This window comes from Vicugna pacos, chromosome 7 (assembly GCF_048564905.1).
Source record: "Vicugna pacos chromosome 7, VicPac4, whole genome shotgun sequence".
Classification (NCBI taxonomy): domain Eukaryota; kingdom Metazoa; phylum Chordata; class Mammalia; order Artiodactyla; family Camelidae; genus Vicugna; species Vicugna pacos.
This window is the reverse complement of record NC_132993.1, coordinates 16838198-16862398: the sequence shown is the minus strand read 5'-3', so window position 1 is coordinate 16862398 and position 24201 is coordinate 16838198. Positions and strand designations below refer to the sequence as shown.

Below are 24201 nucleotides of genomic sequence, written 5' to 3'. Positions count from 1 at the left end.
CTGTGGATCCAGAATTTGGGCAGAGATTAGCTGAACAATTCTGTCCACATGGCATCAACCAAGGGGTGGCTCTAGACTAGACCAGGGCAACTGGTCTAGTCTAGACCTTTCAAGATGGCTTTACTCAGATGCCTGACACCTTGGCAGGAATGGCTCTAAGTCTGGGCTCAGCCGAGCCCCCTTCCCTCCCCACGTAGTCTCAGTCTCCTACATGGTCTCTCCAACAGGGTAATTAGACTTACTGCCTGATGATTCAGGGTGCCGAGAGACCAAGGCAGAATGTTTCATAGCTGGCCTTGAAACTAGCATACCATCCACTTTGGCCGTACCCTGAAGGTCAAGTAGGCCAGTAGTAGATTCCAAGTCTCTAAAGGAAGGCTAGCAAAGAGTTTGCATCCATCTTAATCTGTCGTACTCCCTAGTTAAGGATTGGCAGGAGGTCGAGGTCTGGCAGGGGTATTCCAGCTACACTCCTTCTGCCCCTCAGTGGTGTGGGCCAGTTTCTCTCAGTAAGTATATTGCAAAACGAAAATCTCTCAGCCTCTTTCCCCGTGGAAAATTAGGCTTATTATAGCAAACCAAAAAGATCCCCTGTAATATCACCCTAACACCTAAGTGTGGCACAAACCACGGCTGTCTGGCTTCAGTGAGCCGCGAAGCCAGCTCTCCTGTTACGCAGCAGTAATAAGTAATAGATGCTGAGAGGAAAAACCCTCTAAAATAATCAAAGGAAAGAAGATCGTTAAGGGAGGAGGGTATAGCTCAGTGGTAGAGCGCATGCTTAGCATGCACAAGGTCCTGGGTTCAATCCCTAGTACCGCCATTAAAATAAAGAAATAAAAACTTAATTACTTCCCCCTCACCCCCAAAAAATAAAATAAAAAAATAAAGATTTAGTTAAAAAAGGAAAAGAATTAAGATCACTAGAGAAATGTTACCAGGAAACTAATCTTGTTTTAAAACAAGGAAGAACTTTCTATAGTGAGAGCAGCCTGCACTGAAATAGGTCACATTTTAAAATAGTGAGCTGCTTGTCACTTAAAGTTTTCAAGGAAAAATAGATGGTCATTTATCATAGATGATGAATGTGGTTTCTTTCTCTATGGGCAGATGATTTTTGTGAGTGACCTCTGTTTTTAATTTTACTTACAATTTAGCACCCACCACTACCACTGCCATCTGTTTTCCAGAAAGAGTTTGAAAAAGTCTGGAACTATGATACACACACATGAACAAACAAAGATAAAAATAAAAAACGGAGACCAGAAACCACGTAGGAGAATTAGGAGAATTGTTGCAATCAAAATGAAGCCCAACAGAAGCTTAGAGGAGAAGAAGATCCAGCTCCCAGCCACGGGAGATGCGGACTCTGTAGGCCTCGAGCGGGGCCTGCCAGTGTGTTCCTTCTTTAAGCCCACCAGCTAATTCTGGTTGGAGGATCTTCTGGCCCAGAACGTTCCTCCCAGCTCTGTCATCTCCTGTATGCATTTCTTAGGGCTAAACATTACTCAGTTTAAGTAAACTGAAGGATATTCCCTGTTACAGGTGGAAAAAAAATTACCTCTATCATCTTAAGGTGTTAATACCTTAACGGATCTGTAGCCGATCCCCTAAGATGAGTATGAAAGCTGAGCTCCCTCTTTAGTGGAGAAAAGAAGATCTCTTTGTCTGTTGCTTCAGGGACCACCTTGAAGTCTCTTTATTTTTTTTAAACATTTTTTATTGAGTTATAATCATCTTACAATGTTGTGTCATTGAAGTCTCTTAAAACAAGGCTATTTTATGTTGCTAACTTTAGGAGGCAGACTCCTTGGTTCACCCTAATGGAAGATGGAGGAGGTGGTTTTGGCTCATAGACTGTCCTTGCCGAAACAAGCTTCCAGGTGACCCAAAAGAAGGATCAACTAGCCAGTCTTAGGGCCTCCTGCACTGTGACCAGGGATCAGCCTCCACGACCTGGTGTGGAATGGAGATATCCGAGTTCCTCGCAGATCCTCCGTATCCCTAAGCCTCTTCTCCTGGTTATTTCATTGGCCCTGAAAAAGACACAAAGGTGGTACAGCTCTGATTCTGAGCCTGACATTGGCCTAGAAAATGTTCATGATCATGTCAGTTGGCCACCTTAGTCATAAACAGTTCTGAAAGAAATCGGACCTGGAGTTGTACTGCCTTCTGATGAAAACTCTGATCATCAGTGATATCCAGGGTCCTAATAACTCCTGGGTTCTCAGGTATCAGTGCTGTGAGCTTTGGGCAGTGAAGTAAAAGGTGCAGAGCTCGGCAAACACGCATCCCCAGTACTAACGGGAGAGGAGGACGCTCACTTAATCAAAATCAGGTCTGAGACAAAAGGAGAGAAATGGCACCTGGTGTTCTTCTCAGCCAAAGTCCCTGCTTAATTCCAAACATATTCTGTAGGCTGGATGTCGGGCAGCTGAAGGGTGATCAGTCTTAGGCTGGAATTAAAGCCTGCTGCGACGTTAATGAAGAAGCACCAGTGGGTTTGCTGGAAGGTAATTTAGATCTACATAATTATGACTTAGTCCCTCACCCCGTGACATCAAAAAGGTCCCTACCCCAGTAGAAGCTGCAGGATTTCATGCCGCGAAGAATGCAGCCGTGTGACTCCTGTTCCCTTTTGTGTGTCATGCTCCCATCAGTCATGACAGCTTTATTAAATGGTGTGACCCGACCCGGTTCTTGCACACAGGGCGCTATCTCCTAATCAAAAATGGAAAGTGTGGCTGGGCAGGCTGTGGAGAGAAACCAAGATCTGCATCTTAAATAGCAGATTATCTGCTGTGGCTGGACGAGCTGCTGGCGGGTGGGCATGGCTCAGCGCAATCTCAGTTTTCTGAGGGAGCGATGGGAAGTACAGCCTGGAGCAGTTGGGAGTGAGGGAGTCCTCAGAACTGTCTTCAGAAGTCAGCACTGGTTCTGGGACCCACTGTCATGGCAGGGAGTTGCCGCCGGGACGCCACCTCACCACACATGGCAGGTTCCCAGGGCCAAGGAGAGCCCCCTTTGAAGCGTGGATGCTTCTCCTCCATCTTCCAAGGGAGATGAGAGATGGACATGGGAATTAGAGCGCCTACAAGCAGGGTTATCATTCTCATCAAAACACAGCTCGGCACCCACTGCCACGCCTGAACCAGTTGCAAAGCCAGTACTTGTGTCATAAAGCGCAGAGAAGTTCTAGGAGTTCCTTAGGCCAGAGGGCGTCAAGGAGGGACAGAGATTGTCAAGCTTGGAGTAAGGAGAGTCTGCCCCGGATGTTTCCATAAGGAGGTGACATTTGAATTTGGCTGTAAGGATGGTGGTATGAGCTGAATTGTATCACCTCAAATTCATGTGATGAAGTCCTAATCGCCAGTACTACAGAATGCAGCAGCTTCATTTGGAAATAGGGTCACTGTAGATGTGAATAGTCAGGCTGAGGTCACACTGGAGTAAGATGAGCCCCTCATCCTTAAAAGGGGGGAAATTTGAAGCCACACAGACACGTGCGGAGATGCCATATGAAAACTGGAATTATGCTACCACAAGCCAAGGGACTAACCAGAAGCTAGGAGAGAGGCCTGGAGCAAAACCCTTCCTAGTGCCTTCAGAGGTAACGTGGCCCTGCTGACACCTTGATTTTGGACCGGCCTCCAGAACTGTGGGACAGTAAGTTTCTGCTGTTGTAAGCCACCCAGTTTGTGCTGCTTTGTGACAGCAGCCCTACCTGGCAAACCAGCAAGACTTGTAGGACTATATTTTTCTACACGGGAGAAGAGACCCTCTGGTGTAGAAGGAACACATGCTCACTGAGTTACAAATGTGCTTGGATCTCAGGAGCATTCTATAGTTCAGTTCTACTGGAACCAAGAACGGAAGAGGAGCCGAGGGAAGTTATACTGGGGTCGGGCATAGAGAGCTTTGAATGCCAGGAAATTTCTTATCTGGGGAGTTTGCTTCTCGGTTATGTTATATTTCTCTTTATTTACATCTACTTTGGCAGGAAGTGATTTAAGATGCCTGACTTTGGTCTACAGGTCATGGGGAACCGGGCTGTGTGCTGGGACGTGACTAGATCAGAGCCTCCGCAGGAGAATGAACTTGGACACACCTCCTTAGGGAAGTGAGAGGTAAGCAGCAGCCTAGGTCAGAAGCCGCGACAGTCATCTGAGAAAGAAGCCAAGGACAGAAACAGGCAAATGGAAGCAGAACAGAGAAGAGGGGATGCAGATGAGAGATGAAAGTCTGTGTTCACCTGGCTAAAGGTCAAGAGTGGAGAGGACGGGAGAGAGAGGAATGGACCATAATATTGTTAGCATTTTGAGCCTGGTGACTGGGAGAATGGTAGAGCTGAAACAGAGCAGGACCCTGTGGGGCCCTCCTGGGTACAAATTCTTCTGTATACCCCCCTTCTTCTTTGTAGGACATTGGCTTTACTTAGCCTCCTTGACCTTCCCTGAGCTCCAAAGGGCAGATTCAAACAGTTGCTAATCAGGGAAGGGAGGAAATGCAGAAACTAAGGAGGAGCAGTCAAGAAACATTAGTGCAGCCTTGGGGCAGGGTCCTGGTTCCTCCTCAAGGAATATATACAACAAAACACCTTAGAGTTCTTCTGCAGGAACCCAGGGCCCCACCCAGGCAGAAGATGGTAACTTCAGGCCAAGCACAGTATTCCTGGAACGACGCCCTGTTGCCTTACCACCAACCAATCAAAAGAAAGTCTGCACACAGTGGAAGGTTAGGAAGCCTCTGCCTCCTCCCCGAGCCCCCGCCTCCCCTTTAAAAGCTTTCATGGTTGAACAGAATCTTTGGAGTTGGTTTTTGGATACAAGTCTACCTTCTCCCTGGGTTGCTGGCCTCCTGAATAAAGCAAACTTTCTGTTCCTACCAGCACTTGTTTCTCAAATATTGGCTTTCCAGCAGTGAGAAGCCAAATCTGAGTTTGGTAACAGTGCCATTTACCCATTCAGTGAGGAACTCCTCCCCATGAAGGGGGGCAAGATTGAGGGGTTCCTTTGTACACACTGACTTTGGGGTGTCTGTGGGGGCCCCAAGCAGAGGAGTCCAGCAGGCAGTTGAACATGGAAGAAAATGTGACATCATTCACCTAGACGACAGAACTGAAATTTTGAAGCCAGCTGAAAAAGTTCCACTATACAAGAAGTCAAGTGAAATATGGGGAAAAAATCCACTGGAAATCCATTTAAAGGTGGTGCTAATCTATTCAAATACGGGTTGTTTTTCTTTCAAGTACTATTAACAAAGGAAAGATTTAGCCAGTAAAAGACTTTGCTTTTAGCAAAGTTATCCTTCTCTGTTCAAAGGCAAAATAATGAAATGAATAGCTGTTTGTCAAGGAAGGTCCTTCCCAGCTGGAAAAACAAAATCATGAACTCAAGCCTCAGGTCCTGCAGCCCTGAGGGTGATTGCCCCGTTTTGCTCTTCAGGCCTTAGCAGAAGCAGAAGTAGAACCACCAAAGCAGTGAGAAAGCAAAGCCAGCGGAGAGCAGCTCAGCTCTCCTTGAAGAGTTAATCAGTTGGTGAGCACTGAGCTGCCTGATGGAGGAAGCTCTGGTCATCGAACTATTCTTAATAGGTGCATCGGGGAAAGAGACGAAAGAAGCAGCATCTGGGAAGAAGACCTTGGTTGCTTTTAGCACCAGAAGGAGAATGTACTTTCTTTAAAGCAGAGTCAGAAAACCCTTCACGTTCCACGGCGAAAGGTAGTAGAATAATATACTGAATTCACACCTGACCATACCTCTTCTCTGCTTAAGTATTTAGGGAGCCAGAAAAAAGGGAACAAAGCTCGTATGATCTCATCATCAAACCTTACTAAGTCAAGTAAACGTGGATAAGAGCTCTCATGGTGATGTGTCACCAAAACTACACTTAGCTTATGGCCTCATCAGTAAAAATACAACGTGAGTGTTTTGTTTTAGGCGCCTGTCATGCTCAGAGACTGAGACTGCTCTCATCAATATTTTACTTAACACAGGTTTGCTGCAGGAATTAAAATACTTTCACAAGAGAATAACATACAAGGTAATGTCTCTTAATAGGCCAGTAAAGAAACAACATGCTCCAGTCCACGTAATGACACTCCAGTCCAGGGTAATGACGCTGTTGTTCCAGGCAAGAGGAGATGAAGGGAATAAAGTCCAACTTTAGTTCCAGGGGAACCTTTATACGAGTTGGTACTCCAGAGGGTTGGCTTGACCAACCGAGAGCTGACGTCCCCCTGCCCGCGCAAAAGCCAAAGTCCCTGTGACTGGTGCACATTGCGAGGGAGCAACGGGCCGGTGTTGGTGGGCGAGGTGATCTTCAAGGAGCATCTGCAAGGTTTGGCACTGCCAATAAAACAAATCACCTTGACGACCATCGGAGCTAATGCCCCTTGGGTATTTGGAGAGCCGTTTAGGTCAGCAGAGAGTCTCCTTGCTCAGATGGAAACTCTGGGATAGTCTCACAGACTCTGGGTATTATAATCTAAATGTCCTCTCACCTTATTTGTTTCTTGATATGTTAGTGGGTTTATCAATCAAGCTCCGAGTGCTTATCAACACGAATGGAAGAGATGATGACATTCTGACACAGCTTACTTCATTCTTGTAACCAAACTTCCAAAAAAAAAACATTTTTTTTTTGGTCTTTGTCATGAATGAGTGGATTTGAAATCATATCAAAGCAATACACAGCAATGAACCACAAGTACTTAAATGATTCCTAGCAGTCACATTTAAAAAGGTAAAAAGAAACAGGTGAAATTAATGTTAATAAAATACTTTATTTAACCCAATATGTCCAAAATATTACCATTTCAACGTAGAATTAATATTTTAAATTTTTTGAGGTATTTTACTGGAGTATAAGCTACCTGAGGGCAGGAACTTCACTCAGGCTTGTATCTTGCACTGTGTTTGTCACAGTGCTTTGCACATGGTAGGCCCTCCATAAGCCTTTGTTGAACTGAATTGAAGGATAAAAATCTGGGGTGCCCTGTGAGCATGAAGTTGCAACGTGAAAAGGTTGGGAGTATAAAGAACACAGAGAATACTGAAAAATTCATTTGAATTTGAGAGAGAGAAGTGGGAGGAGGATGCTGAGAGGGGACTGAACTGGGAGAAGAGGGGCACGCGGGGTGCGGTCTGGTGACCACTGAAGAGCCAGAGAAATCAGAGAGTGGCATTGTCTCATCATAACATTAAAGAGCCGGAGCGCCAATCGACTGCCCTTTGTTGACAGATACCTGTTTGACCTTATTTAAAAAAAAAAAAGTGGGAGAGAAGTTTCCTATGGCTTCTGTGAAATTGCTCTGCATTTCACAGAGTAAAGGTCTCTATATTACAAAAGAGGAATGAATGTGAAGTGATTAACTGCCCCAGATTCTACCAAAAGAAAAGAAAAGAGAAATAGATCACGCAACCCTGGGACACGTTGAAGAGTGATTCCTTCATCAAGGGAAATAGTGAAAGCAAGGTAGTCCTTGGCTTGGGCAGAGGGTGGCTATTTTAGGAAACCCAGGCTCCCTCTGACCCCATACCTACCCCACTACATATGCTAACACAGTTCCAAGAGCCTTATGTGGGAGTGTCACCAGTCCATATAAAAAGAGACCATGTCTGCCTCTGAACCATTAAAAAAAAACAAAAAACCCAGAAGCCCCTCCAGTGAAGACATACATTGGCCAGACAAGTGCCATGTGCTCATCCTAAGCCATTCACCAGCAAGGAACAGGACACTCTGCCTGCCTGAAATCGATCAAGGCCCTCAGCAGGGGCTGCCGCTGGATGGGGCCAGTCTCCTGCAAGCAGCTCCTGGCTGCTGGAAAGCAGGGATCCTGGAGGAGGTTGAAGTTCTGTTAGGAAGGAGGGGAGGAGTGGAGGTTGGAGGTAACAGACACTAGCTCTGCAAATAGCAAGGAATGCTTTCAGCCCGGGCATCAGTTTTTAATTCCACTTGTTAAGCTAATGAAACCTCGGCTTTTTTCCTCTAAGTGATTTCAGTGGTACTCGATTATAGTTCAGTTTTGACTTTGGGGTCAAAAAAACTTTGTTTACATTTCTTTGCTGTACCGTCTACTGGCAACACGTTCTCTTAGGCAAGTCAGCTAACCTCCTAAACTCTGTCTTCTGGTTTGCAAAATGGGAATAATAATTCCTACTGTTGTGAATATTAAGAATCAGAAAGTACGTGAGGAACCCAGCATAGTGCCTGCCATATACCAGGCGCCCTTACTGTGAAATCCTTTTATCTGTGTTAGAAATGGTGGCGATACTGGGTGGACCAGCTGCTTACTAATTTGCTGGGGGGTTGACATCATAGATTTGCTTTCAAGGGAAACATATGAAATAATTTACAGTTCCATGTAGTCTTCTGAGAAAGCAAGAACAATAGGTACTTTTCATAAATACAGAGAAAGAGGGGTGTCTAGAGTCAGTCTAGCACATTAGCAGACTCAAACAAGAGGGAACACACTGGCATGTCCTTTCTCTCCTCACTAGGACTTGACACCGTGATTGTTCACTAGCCCAAGACAGTGAGAATGCCTGAGTTCAAAAAGGGCCCAGTTAGCCACAGCCCCCTCAGCTCTTGGTCCATAGCTCCGTGGTATCTCTCACATTGTATTACAAAACCCACCCATCTATATGAGTCATATATATACTTAGTGCACTTTCTCCTGCTAGACCAAAGGTTAGCATAGGCACCTTTTCCTGTTCATCTTGTCTCCCTAAGAGAAATTCCAGGAATAGAAGATTCTGATTAGTATGTAAATTATAAAGAAAGGTTGCCATTTGCTAACTAAATGGTGACCCCTTTTAGGGCTGGGATGAGGTCATGGGGTGTTCATTCTTGTCTTTAGGGGATGACTGCAAAGCTAACAGAACTGCCCTCAGAGGAGCCATTAGGAAGGCTAGGAAGGGCTGAGGCTCTGACCCACATTTCATTTTGAAGGGGCTGCCATCTTCTTGCTGAGTCATTGCTTTCTTATCTCAGCCTCTCTTGGCAGCTCTCTTCTTAACTGTTGCTCCTTGAGAGGGAGTTCTTATTCCTCTCTTCAGGTGGCGTGGCCCAGAATGTATGGAATCAGCTCTCTTTGATTTGCTGCTTTTCTCCAGGAGCTCTGTGTTGACCAGCCTTTCTTTAAGAAGAATGTCCAATTTCTAAGTAGTCTTGAGGTCTGGTGGTGGTAGCCTGGTCTCTGTTTTGGGATTTCCATGCAGTACTCATGCTGTAATGTTTCCTCTCTTTATATGGTTCCGTATTTGAATATTTGAGCTCAGATTGTAGCTTTGACAGCTCCGGTTCTACAGTCTGTCACATAATTAAGGTGCTTATGCTCTTCTGCTCTCAATACGTAAATAGTCCTGCTTAACAATGCAGTGTACTCCATTTCCATATTTATTATCGCTAATCAGGAATTAGGTGGGTGGATAGTCCTGGTGACACTAATAGTAGACCAGCAGTTTTTTAGGGGAGGGGAAGGAAGTGTGGTAAAGCACAACCATGCTGTGAATCCAAGTCCTTCACCCCATGTAAGTTCCAAATACCAACTAGTATCTCAATGATGAAAATTTGCTAAAGGCTTAAAACTAATAACCATACTGTCATGTGGCGCTAAGTGAACTTGTTTTTGGCCTTGCATAATATCCCCAACCTTCCCTTTCAAAGCACCTGATCTTTTTCTCAGCAGTGGACATCTTGGTGTCCCATGTTCCCCACCCCCTGTGTCGAGGTGGGGTCCAGATGCTGTTTTTCTTCTTCCTCTCCCTCATCTGTTTTCCTACCACTAGAAAGTGTTACTCTTGCCAATCTGAATTTTGTTCACTCTTCCTAGATTCTCAGGCATCCCAGCTCACTCTTTTCTTTCTCCAGCTTCCTCTGTCCTCTTCATCTGTTTCTGTCTACACAATTCAAATGCCTGCCTCTTACTACTGTGGCAGCCTCTTCAGTGGGCTGTGTTGTAAAACAAGATAGATCTTTTTCCTCTTTACTCGGAAAAACTAATGTCTTTTGTGGTCAAAAAGAAAATTAGTAGCAGCTGAAAGCAGAATTTTAATGACACTAAAACCTAATTGTTATTCAGCTTTAACTTTAAATCCTACCTCCTCTTCCACAAATTCCTGTTAATTCATCAGCTAAATAATGTGGCGGCTACTAAAGATTCTGACATCCAATTCTCTGCCTGCGCAGGTTTATTGCCATGGTGAAAAATACGTTGTCTTTTTACCTTCATTTTTTTGAAACAAGCATAATGAAAATATAAAATATTGTTTAGGATTTATCTAAGAAGACTTGGCAGCTGCTTTGAGAAATCGTTGGATGGGGAGATACGAATCAAACTCGAAAGTCCTCTCTCCCAGCTTCCTAGTCATTATTTGAATAAGTATGAACCATAGGGCATGAGAAGATCTCTCCATCTGTAGTCGTAACTATGATCCCAATCCATTTATTTCTGTAAAATTTTAACATACAGGGTAATTTCTGAGATGGCAAAGGACTAAGAATTAACATGTAACCTTGTAAATTGTGATGACTGTCATCCTTGGAAAATGCTGGGTTCACAAAATATCCCACAAGTAGTGCACTGATCTGATTATTCTCTGCTGAGGTGTAAACCTGCAGTTCTGATAGCTGCTGCCCAGAGGTTGTTGGAGATTTTAAGTGCAGAAACATCTTAAGAACTGCATCAGCAGTGAGGGTGGATGACAGGTGAGGGAAGTACTGTAATTCTGACTACATGTGTGTGCAGAATTCACCCCTACGGTACAAAGTTCTGGGTGTAGTTTACAGAATGCTCTAATTCAAGTCCAGCTAGCTAGCAGACGTCCCTTCCGGACACAGTCGGATTAGCTTGATAACCGAGGCACAGTTGGGTGTGGATTGAGTTTGCTCATTAGTTAGGTTCAAATTCATAGAAGAGAAATGAGATGAGGGAAGATGCAACTCTTTTGAGAGATGGCTAAAGGAGCGAGATTAAAAAAAGTAGAATACTTGTCCCAGATTTGTGCCATCCCTCATTAGCCTCTGATAGAAATTACTGCTTAATGTAATCTATCCCTGGGTTAAACATGTCTCCGTGGCCGAATGTATATAAACAATGCCTTCGTTGAAGCTATAGAAGGGGACCTTCGGACAAGAACCATAGTCACAGAGAGTTGCAGGAGTTTTGACAGTAACTCTGACCATTCTCTTGCCTGTCCTCCCATTGGCCAAAACTGATCAAAAGACAAGTGGCAAGGGAGCCAGGATACTGTCTGCAGGAGTCAGCCCTCCAGGAATCCAGAGACTAGAAGGAAACAGAAGGGGCAGGGAGAAGTGAAGACTAACCAGTGTCTATGTCTTAGAGATTATTAAATGGATACTAGTCAGGTACTGAGTAATGCCTGCCCTATGGTTGGTCCCATCTTGTATCACATTAATGCTCTCTGCCTGAAGAGACAATCTTGGTTTCTTTCAAGAATCAAAAACATTTTTTAAAAAGTGGTAGTGTCTTTTCAACAAATGCTACTGGGAAAACTGGATGTCCATATGCAAAAGAATGATGCTGGACCCTTGCCTTATACCCTATATAAAAAGTAGCTCAAAATGGATCAAAGACCAAACCAAAAGAGCTAAAACTATAAAACTCTTGGGAGAAAACATAGAAAAGCTTCGTGACATTGGATTTGATAGTGATTTCTCAGATATGACACCGAAAGTACAGGTAACTAAAGTAAAAATAGATAAACTGTACTAAATCACAATTTAAAGTTGTGCATCAAAGAATATTGTCAACAGAGTGAAAATGCAACCCTGGGAATGGGAGAAAATATTTGCAAATCATACAGCTGATTAAACATAAGTATCCAGACTTCCTGCAACGCAACAACAGAAAAGCAACCTGATTTAAAAATGGCCAAAGTATAAAATTGATAAACAACAGGATCCTATTGTACAACACAGGGAAGTATAATCAATACCTTGTAATGACCTATAATGAAAAAGAATATGAAAAGGAATATATATGTGAATAACTGAATCACTATGCTGTATACCAGAAATTAACACAACATTGGAAGCTGACTATACTTCAGTTAAAAAAAAAAAAATGGGCGAATGACTTGAATAGATATTTCTCCAAAGAAAATATACAAATGGCCAATAATCATGTGAAAAGATGCTCAACATCACTAATCATTAGGGAAATGCAAACCAAAAACCACAAGGAGATGCAACTTCTCACTAATTAGAATGGCTACTATCAAAAATAAAACAAAACAACAAACAAAAAACCCAGAAAATAACAAGTTTTGGTGAGGATGGGGAGAAATTGCAACCCTTCTGCACTGTTGGTGGGAATGTAAAATGATACAGCCGCTAAAGAAAACAGTATGGCAGTTTATTAAAAAGTTTAAAATAGAATTATCATATGATCCAACAATTTCACATTTAGGTATATACCCAAAAGAATAAAATGCAGGGTTTCTGCACACCCGTGTCCATAGCAGCATTATTCACAGTAGCCAAAAGGTGGAAGCAACCCAAGTGTCCCCTAACAGATTAAGGGATAAGCAAAATGTGGTATATACTTACAAGGGACTATGATTCAGCCTTAAAGAGGAAGAAAACTTTGACACTTTACAACATGAATAAACCTTCAGGACATTATGCTATGTAAAATAAAATAAACCAGTCACACAAAGACATAGACTGTATGAGTCTACTGAATTTGAGATACCTAGACTAGGCAAATTCACAGAGACAGAAGATAGAATGGCAGTTTCTAGGGGCTGAGGTAAGGAGTGGGGAGTTACTGTCTGATGGATGTAGAGTTTAAATTTTGCACAATGAAAAGAATTCTGGGAATGGATGACAGTGATGATTGCACAGCACCGTGAATATACTTAATGCTACTAAACTGTATGCTTAAAATGGTTAAATGATGGTGAATTTTATGTTACGCGTATTTTACCACAATTTTAAAAAAATCTATAGTATGAAGAGCAACTCATTACCAAAAGAGTTAAAATCAAATTTCCCAACAAGATTTTTATGCAACAGAATTTTATAAAAAGCCATAAATCACTTTCTGAATGAATTCACAGTCAAGATGGACTCTTGAGTAACTTGACTTGGTCAGGAATGAAAATCAAAACGTGACAGAGTGAGAGCTGCTTGAGGGAACCTCAATAATTAATGAACTTTAAAAATGCCCTAAGCCTCTATTTATTCATCATGAAAATACTATGCATATTCAGAGTTGTTTGTATCTGCAAGACTCTTTACAGAGCACATAAATAATTCAAGAACAAATTTGCTCACCTGGGTATGTAAGGGCAGTGAGATGCCAAAGGTCAGGATTCTTTCCTATACATCTGACGGTTACTGATTTTTGTTCTCCAGAAATGCACGTTGCCAGCATCCCAAGTCTCACTAAAAGGACCTGTGGCATGACTCAAGGTATGATTTCTCTTTACCATCCTCTTTCTACTTTTGAATATACAATGTTTCATTGGAAGGGAAAAGAACTCCAAAGCCACTTCTTGTCTGCTAGTGCTTTTGACTTGCAGCTGGGACTCTTTTATTATTGTTGTTCTTATTATTTCTAAGTGTATCCTAGACTTCTTAATAACTCTTTTTGTGGTTTGCGTGACAGTGGGGCATGAAATGGAGGAGGATGGTCAAGCAGACCGTCCACGAGGCCCATTTGGCTGGACAGGGTGGTTGATAAAATGATAGTATGTAAGATGTGAAATTTATTCTTTTCCAGTTTCCCAAGGAATTTCTCTCCGTACCTTACTTAGAAACCACCCATAAGTGTTACCTTCTCTGATGGTTAATTTTACCTGTCAACTTGATTGGGACATGGGGTGCCCAGACACTTGGTATATCATTCTGGGTTCATTTGTGAGAGTGTTTCTGGTTGAGATTAACATGTGAATCGGTAGACTGGGTGAAGCACATTGCCCTCCCTAATGTGTGTGGGCCTCCTCCAGTCAATGGAAGACCTGAACAGGACAAAAAGACTGAATAAGAGGGAACTCTGCTTGTCTGACTGTGGAGCTGGGACATCTGTCTTCCTTGCTCTTGACCTGGAATTTCTACCATCAGCTCTCCTGGGTCTCCAGCTTACCAGCTTCAAACCTTGGGACTTCTGGCCTCTGTATTCATGTGAACCAATTCCTTATATATTCCTTATTGTAATTATATATTCTATTGGTTTTGTTCCTCTGGAGAACCCTGACTAATGTACCCGCATTGTTAGAAAGATTTGCAGCTTCTCTTTTGGCCTTTAGAGCAGCAAAGGTTTGTTTATGATGGAAGATAATACTGACAGTAGCAAAGGCCGATACGGAAATAATCCCTTGAATCTGAGTCAGAAGATAAAGATTCTGAATTCAATCTGTTACCAACCGGTTGGGTGAGACTGCAGGCAATCCAGACACTATTTGCGTAAGTTAACTTTTGCTGCCTTTCAAACTATCCCAGGTCTTAGTGGCTTAAAACAACCATTTATTTAGTTAATGATTTTTTGAGTTGACTGAGCAGTTCTTGTGGTCTGGTTTTTGCTGGGGTTTTATTCATCTGGTTTTTGTTGGGTTCCCTCAGGAACCTTAGATCAGTTGGCAGGCTGGCTGGTGCTGGATGATCTAGGCAGTGGGAGAAGCTAGCCAAGGCCCCAGAGAACCAAGCCATTGTTTCCCATTACCCAGCAGGCTGGCCCTGGCTTCCTCACTGGGTGATCACAGAATCCCAATGCCCAGGCGCTTTCAAGTCACTGCTGGTGCCACATCCGCTACTCTTCTACTGGCCAAAGTGAATTACATAGCCAAGCTCAGATTCAAGGAGTGGAGAAGCGGACTCCACCTCTTGATGGGAGGGGCTAAAGTCACATTGCAAGGTGTGTGTACAGGAATAAGAAGAACTGGTGGCCGTATATGCAGTCTACCGCAGAGTCGGCCAATTTCACACTCGTCTCATTTAACTCTCCCTGTAACCTTGGGAGGCAGACCTGAGGACTGGCTTGGGTTAGCCAGGCCTGACTCTAAAGAAGTCCTGATAGACCCTTGGATGCTGGTTCGTGTCTTTTCACTTCTTTGCCAGCTTCGGAGTCCAGGTACTCTTGTTCTGAGACAGACATCATCTGCCCAGATGTGATTTCACTCAGGAGGAGCGAAGGGGCAGCTGCATTCAGTATAATCAGTATAAAGCCAAGTTTACGTAGTTAATACGTGTTTATAAAGCATTGATTTATGTGCTGGGCACTTTTTACAAGGAAAGGAGGGACCCTCGGTGGAGAAAGGTAACTAAGAAGTCTGGCCATAAGGTGTAGACGTAAATTGTATAAAGTGTCTAAAATGTACAGTATTATCAGAGACTGACAGAGTCCCCTGTTAATCTCATGGGAAAGCATCATCTGTGGGAAATGGACTTGGTCCATTATAAGAATTACAAGGTTCCTGCCTTCCCCTTGTGGCTGTCAGAGTCCGCCACCAGGCGCATCTTTTCTCCCCCTTTTTTAAAGTCTTATCCCCTGGATGCTGCTAAGACATATTGACACACGAGGCAATTTCGGTCACTTCTTCGCTCATGCCCCTTTTCTTCCAGGAAGGCAGCACCCTCCCCCTTCTTCCCAGCTTCCTGTGAGCAGGTTTCATTTCTTTATCAACGACTTCTCAGAGACCCTTCCTGAAACACATCCTGGCCAGCCTCTTTGCCTCTGTTTATGCCACTTTGCATTTCAGGACTGTCCACCTCCTCCTCCCACGTGTCTCGTTCTTCCTTGAAGGCCTAGCTCAACTCTTACCTCATCTATGAAGCTTCAGAGCATCCCCGTCTTGGGACACAGATTTGATCTCAACTGACAACTCCCATGGACCGGCCTGGGGCCCTGCTTTATTGGCCTCAAGGACTGAGTCCTGTCTGCCAACAGTGGAAAAGGGAAGGGGATGATCTGTGTTGCCTCCAACTCAGTCCCTCCCTGAGGGCCTGTAACCTTAACCAGAAACCAGTCAGGTGGGACTTACCTTCTCCTGTGTATTTTAATCACCTTTTAAAATCTGTGCATCTGCTGCCACAACTATAATGCAAATTTCTTTTTTTAAAATTGAGTTATAGTCAGTTTACAATGTTGTCTCCATTTTCTGGTGTACAGCACAGTTTTTCAGTCATACATGAATATGCATATATTCATTTTCATACTCTTTTTCACCATGTGCTACTGCAAGATCTTGGCTGTGTTTCCCTGTGCTATACAGTATAAACTTGTTTAGCAAATTTCTTGATGAAAGAGGCCAAGACTTGAACTTTTACATCCTCAGCACCCGAAATAGACCCCTCTTCCATAGGTTGTGTAATCAGGTGGTGATAATAATGACCTGGGTGTTTCCTGTGCTTTACATCACAGCCTGCATGATTGCTTTCCCACAAAGCACCACTGTTCCAAACTCGCTCTTACCTAGGTGAAGTATATTGTGCTTCTTGAAGTGGATGGGTATGGTGGGATTTCTTGCACAGCTCATTCGCCTGGCTTCTGTTTGCTCTTCCTTCTGTTTTTATTATTTAGTGCCATTGGGATGCTCTGGTTATTAAACCTCATGTCTCTCAAACACCTTTTCCTTTCTGTCCCTCCTATGATGATTTCTTCCTGAATTCCTTCTGGTCTCCTTTGACCTTCTTCTGAATGTCCTAGCATAACTTCTTCAAGTCCCCCTATCTTCTTCCAGAAGATTTCACACAGTCCCTTCTGGTCATCATTTTAACATTTTAATCATTTTGATCTTAAGTTGTTGTGACTTCCCTGATGAAACCTACTTTTCTGTCTGTGAAGAAAATCTGAGCTAGAAATTCTCAGTAATCCTTATCCAGTCCTCTGTTCAGATTTTATTCATGACCTGATGCTTGCAATTCTTTTGCAAACAATTCTTCACTGGCTTGATTTTTCTGCCTTTGTCTATGAGCTTTTAAGACTATCTCTTCCTCGACTGCAATTTTTATCTTTGCTCTCAACACCAGTATCTGATACAGGATATCTATTATAGGACACTCTGCAAAATGCCTTTGATACTTGTCTGGGACAGATATTATTCAGCTCAGTCAAATCTTGCCTAGACTGTATTCAGCCCTCCCAGCCCAATTAATTATTATCACCATAGTCTGAAGACAGCTGATTTCTGCAGAAATAACAAGTGAAGTCCCTCATTTATTGTACTGTCTTTTCCCAACTTTTTTGATAATTTTACTGAGGCTCGAAGTATCTGTCTGACAGTTTGAAGGGCCCTTCCGTATACACTATATTGAGTCAGGAGGGCCCCAGGGGATGTTCTATTGGCCCCTAGATTTTCCATTCTTAGCCTTTATGACAATTGAAATAGATGGTTATTTGTGTAACTATGTGCCTAATGTCTATAGACCCACTGAACTACTATTAGATAATAAACTTCCTTCTTTATGAATGATCATCCCTTCTTCATAGAAAGGAATAACAAAACATAAAAGAATATGATATTAATGCATCAAATTATTTCAGATTTAAGGTCTTCCCCTGTCATAGTCAGTTTGGGCTGGATTGGGTTATAGACAACAAGACTTCATTTCTCACAGTTCTAGAGGCTGGAAGTCCAAGGTCAGGGTGCCAGGTTCAGGTTCTGGTGAAAACCTTCCAGGCTGCAGAAGCCACCGTCTCCTTGTATCCTCACCTGGCGGGAAGAGGAGCTAGCTCTCTGGCCTCTTCTTACCCCACTGAGGAGGGTTCCACCTTCAAGACCCAATCACTTCCTCGAGCCCCACCTCCTCTTACCATCACGTTGGGGATTAGAGTTCAACGTATGAATTTTGGGGATCACAGAAATTCAGTTCATAACATCCCCCAGGAAGTTTTACTAAAGCAATCGAGTGGAGTACAGTGTTTTGATTAAGGATGTGGGCTGGGAAACCAGACTCTCTCCATTTGAGTTCTAGCTTTGCCACTTGTGACAAAGTGGGTTGAGTGGGTTACATGACCCCTATATGCCTGTCTTTCCTCATCTACAATGTGGGGATAATAATATTAATCTCTACTCTGTAGGCTCTTTGCAGGGAGAAAATGAGTTAATATATGTAAAGTATTTATAAGGGTGTCCGGCACATAGTTCTTACTCATAAACATTAGTTGCGGTTCTATTTTCATTGTTATTAGTATATCGGTGGCACCTTCTATGGCCTATCTGCTCTCACCATGTCATGATATTCTGTGAAAATTTAAGTGTTCTATCAAAAACACCATGAGTTCAAGATGCTGCCACCTCAACATACCTGAGCACCGTTTAACCTGTTTGTCTCTCTCAGCACACTAGGGAGGGGGTATATATACATGAACCGGATGGAGCATAGGTTCTTTGCTTTGCCCAGGGTCTACACGCCTGGGAAGATGCTCTCCCCAAACACAGGAAGCAGACGGTTCTTCCCTGCCTTTTCTTTCCATTCTCAATGAAGTAAGGTCTTATACCAAAGGCTGGCTCCAGATATGGGGAGACCCCTGTTCTACACAGAAAAGTCAGGGTAAAGGTCAATGATAGTACCAGGGTAAAGCTACCAAGTAGCCAAAGCTGGTAGTTAGCACCGTCTTCTAAACTTAAGCTCTTCACCCCTTTGATTCCCCCCTTTCCATAGCCTATCCCAGACATCCTCTCAAGAGAGGCACTCTTGAGTGTCACAGCGACACTCTTCCTCTTTCTTCTTCCTCTCACCTAAGTGGGTAAGGATCCAGGGCTATCACAGAAGACCCTGCTCTCCTGGGTTAGCATATCCCACTGCCTCTGCCCACCCCACTGTGCTTCCCTGGCTTCAGAAACCTCGAGTCTTCCTGCCTGGCCCCCAGCATCCCCCCCCCCACACATACCCCAGTTTTCAGTACCTCACCAGGGCCTGGTGCCTCACAATTACTTCCTGAGAAATTAATTCATACTTCTGGAGAAAGCAGAGTATTAATGGTTAAGATCAGAGGCTTTGGATCCAGGAAGACTTGAGTTGGAATTTTGGTTTGGATACAAGTTGTGTGACCGGGCAACTTGCTTAGCATTTTTGAGTGTCATTCTTCTCCTTTGTAAAATGAGGATATCAATTCCTATTTCAGAGAGCAGTTGAAATAATTATAACTGAGATATGTTTATAGCATGTAGCACAGGCCTGGTTTCCAGTAAGCAATGAATAAATGGAAGCAATTATCGATGTCTTATGCTAATAGGAAACGTTTAGACAAAATACTCCCTCCCCTCACCTCCTCTCCCTCTGCCAAATTCTGTCTTCCCCACCCAGTAGAATAACTTTTATAGAGACAGTGCCTTTTGTTTTGATGCCCAGAATCCCAAAGAAGGGATTCTACTCATACAGTTCCAGCATATGGGGCATTTTGGTGAACTAGCAAAAGCAAAGATTGAGCAAGGAGAGGTCTGGACTCTTAATTCCTTCTTGGCTGCTAACAATTCAGAGGCTTGGGGGCAAGTCATTGTCCCTGGAGGACGATCAGTTTCTTCTTCTGTAAAAGGGAGAGTTGGGATGAGCTTTTAAATTCTTTCTAGTTCTGACATGCTATGATTCTGATATGACAGGGTTATTCTCTGAGTGAATTCTTTTGTTTATACATAAGAACATTACCTGATAAGTGGTTTTTCTTCTGAGACCTATTGTGTACCTTGATCCTGCATCACATTTTCCACCTGCAGAAGCATTAGTTGAAGGTAGACTGTGGAGCTGGTCATCCTAGGTTTGGACTTCAGCACCACTTCTTGTCCTTGGGCCAGTTATTTAAATTCTCTGGGCCTCAGTTACCTCATCTGTAAAATGAGGATGGACAGTAAGTAGATGTGAAGGTGAAAAGAGAGGAAAACTTTAGAAATGTATAACTCCAAAGGCTAAAGTTTAATGTCCCTTAGGGCATTAACCAGTTTTATCTCTAACTTAGCAAACTTACTTCAAAATGTCTTTTCTTTATGGACTGCAAATACCCTGTTACCATCTTACTGGTTCCCTCATCAATTAATGAGTAGAACAAAAACCTTCCACATGTGTTTCCCTCTATTTTTGGATGATAATCATCATTTTAACTTTCTGAAAAATTACTCTTTGACAGATCTTAACTAACTCTGCCTTACAACACTTTTCTCAACAGACTGACATTGCCAAAACTCACTTTGCTAGAAATGCTGATTAAGTTATTGAAAAAAAAAAACAAAAAATGCACTGGGTTTCCATTTTTATACTTTCTGTCCCCTTTGTCCTTATGTCAGTCAGCTAGATCCAGGGCCTCTGGGGGTAAGGGTGGAGAAAAGCCCCTTGGAGGAGTTTCTACCCACTGGAAAAGAAGCAAGCAAGCTGTAAGATGAGCCTAGCCGAAAGAGAAACTTTCATTATGGCCTTTACATTTATGATGAGCAAGATAAAGAAGGAAGGTAGTTCTGAAGGCTTTATGTCAGTTCTCACAGGCCCTCAAGCACTGACAAAGATAATAGTCAATGGATGGTGTCCATAAGGATTTTTTCACCTTCTCCCCTGACAGCCATTGACAGGATCATTTTGTATTCGCAAGTGCTATCACTGAAGCATGGAGAAAAGGCCCTGTAAGGCCAGCAGGATGAGGGCAACTTCCCTGCAGGGATCTCTCTTGTCATCACTATGGCAATAATAGTTAACTTTCATTCTGCTTTTCTATACAGTGTCTATTTTGTGGAGCTCAAGGCTATGGGATTTGGGTCGCATGAAATCACACTAGCATAAAATCATGCTTTGTAATCTTGCAAGAGTATTTTATAAAAGTGTGAAGAGAACTCATGCAACAAGATGAAAATAATTAGCAGTGCAGGTCATTGGCTAATACAGTTATTTAGGGGATGCTGACAGCTTTACAGAGGCTTTCAGATTTGATGTCAGTTTTTGTTTTTGTTTCTTTTAAAACTCTATTTGGACTGTTAGACCACAGCCAGTTTTTCTCCCCAAGGACACAGCTTATCATTTCGAGGTAGAAACGTAAATTGCAAACCAGCTCTCAGTCATCGTTGTCTGGTATTATCTGCAATTAAATAAGGACAGGAGCCATGCCTTCTATTTCATTTGTGCTCACCGCACTGCAGCGAGTAAAATTTCAGGATTACTAGCTTTCAGACAGACGGCTTTAGGGACACCTGACACTAACAAGTACGACTGGGCAGAAAGATCCCTCCTGAATGAAGCCAGATGGGACACTCTCTGGTGATCTTAGGGTGAGATGAAAAATCTCTAAGAGGGGCCTCGAGGTCAAGAGAAAATAGAGTTGGACACAAAAGGATGTGCAGAAAAGAAGTGAAGACGAGAAAGACAAACAAAAAGAAACAAAGCCAGAGACTGAATGGACTACAAAGAGAAAAACACCAGAACAGGAGGACAAAAAGAAAAGGAAAGTTGGGCGCCCACACCAGCTCAAGCCGCAAGTGAGGACTTGCGGAGGGACGGAGACTACAGCCCCCAAAATCCCTTGCGGCACCTCCTCGTGGGGCGTCAGTCTCCTAGGCAACCGGGTAAACAAGATGGCGACCTCCGGGAGAGATCCCCAGTTGCCAAAGCCCTCCTCTCTCCAGGGAGGTTCGGGCAGTTCACGAATTGGAGCCCAGTCGAAACTGTTGCACTCAGAAAAGGAACGTCAGTGTTGCTGGTCTCCTTTTCCCATGGGGCAGAGGTCGAAAGATACTTTCCGCAGAGCCTCCTCCTACCTGTTCCAGCAGCTCATTCACCGCTATCAGGAGTCAGACGTGGACAGAGAGGAGTACCAGGGCGAGGAAGAGGAAGAGGACGAGGGCGAAGGCGAGGGAGAGGGCGAGGGTGAAGTGGAATCCGAGGAATCCTCAGAGTCAGAAATGCTGGATTTGGAGGTCTGCCCCCCCCCCGCCCCATCCCCTCACTTTCTTCTTTAGCAGTCGGACCCCTCACCAGCCCATGGCTGAGCTCTTTCTTAGGGCTCCTCGCCTCCAGGAGCGCCTCTTTCTTACTGCTCCGAGACTCCCCCTCTCTCCTTCCCATTTCTGTTGTCCTATTTCCTCATCCTCTGCCTAAGATGTCTCCAAGTATGTCCTTTATTTTTCGTTAGCATGTTTGATTTCTTAAGAGTCAAGTTACATAGCGTTGCTACTAAAAAGTATCTATTTATTTGTGTGGGAGTTACGGCTTTAACTTTTTCAAAATTATGCATTGACAGTATTGAGAATGAGCAGAGTGCTACTTCTGCACCCCTGCACATTTTCCCCATGATTGTGAAGTATTCTAACACTCTCCCCAACTTCTAGTCCCTTCACCCTGCTTCTTCTAGGGAAAAAAAATTACTCTCTTGAAATAATCTAAATGCTTTCTCAAAGACAAAGTGACTTGGAAGTTTTATATATGACTTCTGTCTGGGGTATGTGATGCATTATACAAGCAACACTCTCACACACAATACACTGTGGGGGTATTTCAGGATGTGGGGAATGTTCCCAACATCCCCATCTGTAATGACCTGTTGGCAGCTTGACCTTTCACATTAATATCAATTCCCTCTTTTCTACGATGCCTCTTCTCAACACCCAGTTCCACTTCTTTCTTACACTTATTGTCGTATTGTCGTCTTGTTTCTTACTTAGTCGGTTGCTTATCTTCTTGTCCCTTTCAACTTCTCATCACATCATTTCCTGCTCTTGACTTTCTAATACATTGTTTGCTTTTGCTAAAAACATAAATTGATTTGCTTTCTTTCGATACACTGTTAGGTTTTCCTCTTTGTCTTGGCTGCCAGGAAACAATTTTTTTTTCTTAATTCAATGTTTGTCTTAATTTCAGTGTGTTTTCTTTAGATTAGGGTTTTTTTCTCCCCTTTCCTCTTCCTTCACTGCATGAATTGCTTCAAATTCTTTTCCTAAGTAGATATACTACAGAAAAATAGAATGTTTCCAGCATCCTCGTCCTAGGATCTTCTGGCATTTCCTCTGCATCATTGTACCTTTTCCTAGTCACCTTTTCCCCTTGAGGCCAGACATGTTTCTCTTTGTTATATCTGTTCTCTTTCACTGTCTCCTTTCCTCATTTGCTTTATTTATTGATTGATTGATTGATTGATTGATTGTTCTCCACTCTGCAAATTGCAGTGTCTTCTGTTACTCTGAGTCTGCCATTAGCCACTTACACTCTGTCCCCGACTTGGGTTCCTTTCTTTTGTAAAGTCCTTTTGTTCACTTTCCACATTTGGCCCATTTGTTTCTGCCCTCATCCCCTGTTTTGTCTTTCCTCTTCTTCTATCTCCTTCTGTATGGGCTAATTACACCTCAACTGTGCTTAAAGTGGACTGCAGAAAATTGACTTCTGTTGTTCATCTTTTGTTGATTTACTTTGCCATGCTTAAGGGTGACTCTTGCAAAACTGTAGCAATGTTTTTACAACTTTAAGATGTTGGTTTGGTTTCCACCAGCGTCCACCCCAGAGGAATTAACAAATGAATCACCAGTTTATTATTCTAATTAACGCATGTTCTTTGGTTACAGGGTTCATTAGTAGCATTGTTAATCTGTCTTCAGTATGCCGTTAACAAACCATAGAGGGAGGGGGTTGACTGGAACTAGTTAATCCTTTTTGGCTTGTAGACTGTGTGGGGGGAAAGTTTATTATTTCTTCCATTTCTATTCTAAATATTTATTTTGTATTCTCATGTTCTATTTTAGTTTTCTATAGTGTCTCATGTTTTGATATGCTAACTAAACTGAAAAGTTTAAAGAGGAAACATTTTATGTTCAGTGATTTATTTTCCATATCCTAGCCTGATTAAGATTTATAATGTTATGATGGTTGCAGTGATTGTGAAGTGCCTATAATGCAATTAACCTCAATGAACTTGAGCGAGATAGGGCAGACCAGCTGTTCAGAATATCACCTTTGGACTCAAAGAATTGTACAAAGCCTTTTGTTAGTTCTGAGATTTTGAGCGAGTTACTCATACTCTCTCTGTCCCATCTGTAATATGGGAATTATAATAATACCTACGTTATAGGAGAGTTGTGAAAATTAAATGAAATCCTATGTGTAAACTACTTAGCACAATGTATTATTTATACTGTTCCTAATACAAATGATAATTTACGTGTTCTTATCTGCTAACTACAGGCCATTAAGTGATTTCACTAATTTAGCCTTCACTGCACAAACATTCACAAAGTGATTGCTATATAGGAAGTTCTCTTTGATTCTATA

At 42.9% G+C, this 24201-nt stretch overlaps 1 protein-coding gene and 1 long non-coding RNA gene across 4 annotated transcripts in view; one reads left to right on the top strand and one right to left on the bottom strand.

The window, feature by feature from the left end:
• Window positions 1-1734: 1734 nt before the first annotated feature.
• On the bottom strand, window positions 1735-21821 carry LOC140697328 (uncharacterized). 2 transcript variants are annotated; one of them, XR_012074258.1, is made up of 4 exons: window positions 21702-21821; window positions 19615-19793; window positions 6503-6617; window positions 1735-2036 (listed from the first exon to the last, which is right to left on the bottom strand). It is a non-coding gene; the product is annotated as an uncharacterized lncRNA (long non-coding RNA). The 2 variants fall into 2 exon arrangements; XR_012074257.1 differs by lacking the exon at window positions 6503-6617.
• Window positions 21519-24201, top strand: part of LRGUK (leucine rich repeats and guanylate kinase domain containing) — a 100755-nt gene continuing 98072 nt past the window's right edge. For both annotated transcript variants that reach the window (XM_072964441.1, XM_072964439.1), the window contains exon 1: window positions 21519-21860. In XM_072964441.1, coding sequence (XP_072820542.1) covers window positions 21519-21860 — 342 coding nt within the window. The remainder of the gene's footprint in view (window positions 21861-24201) is intronic.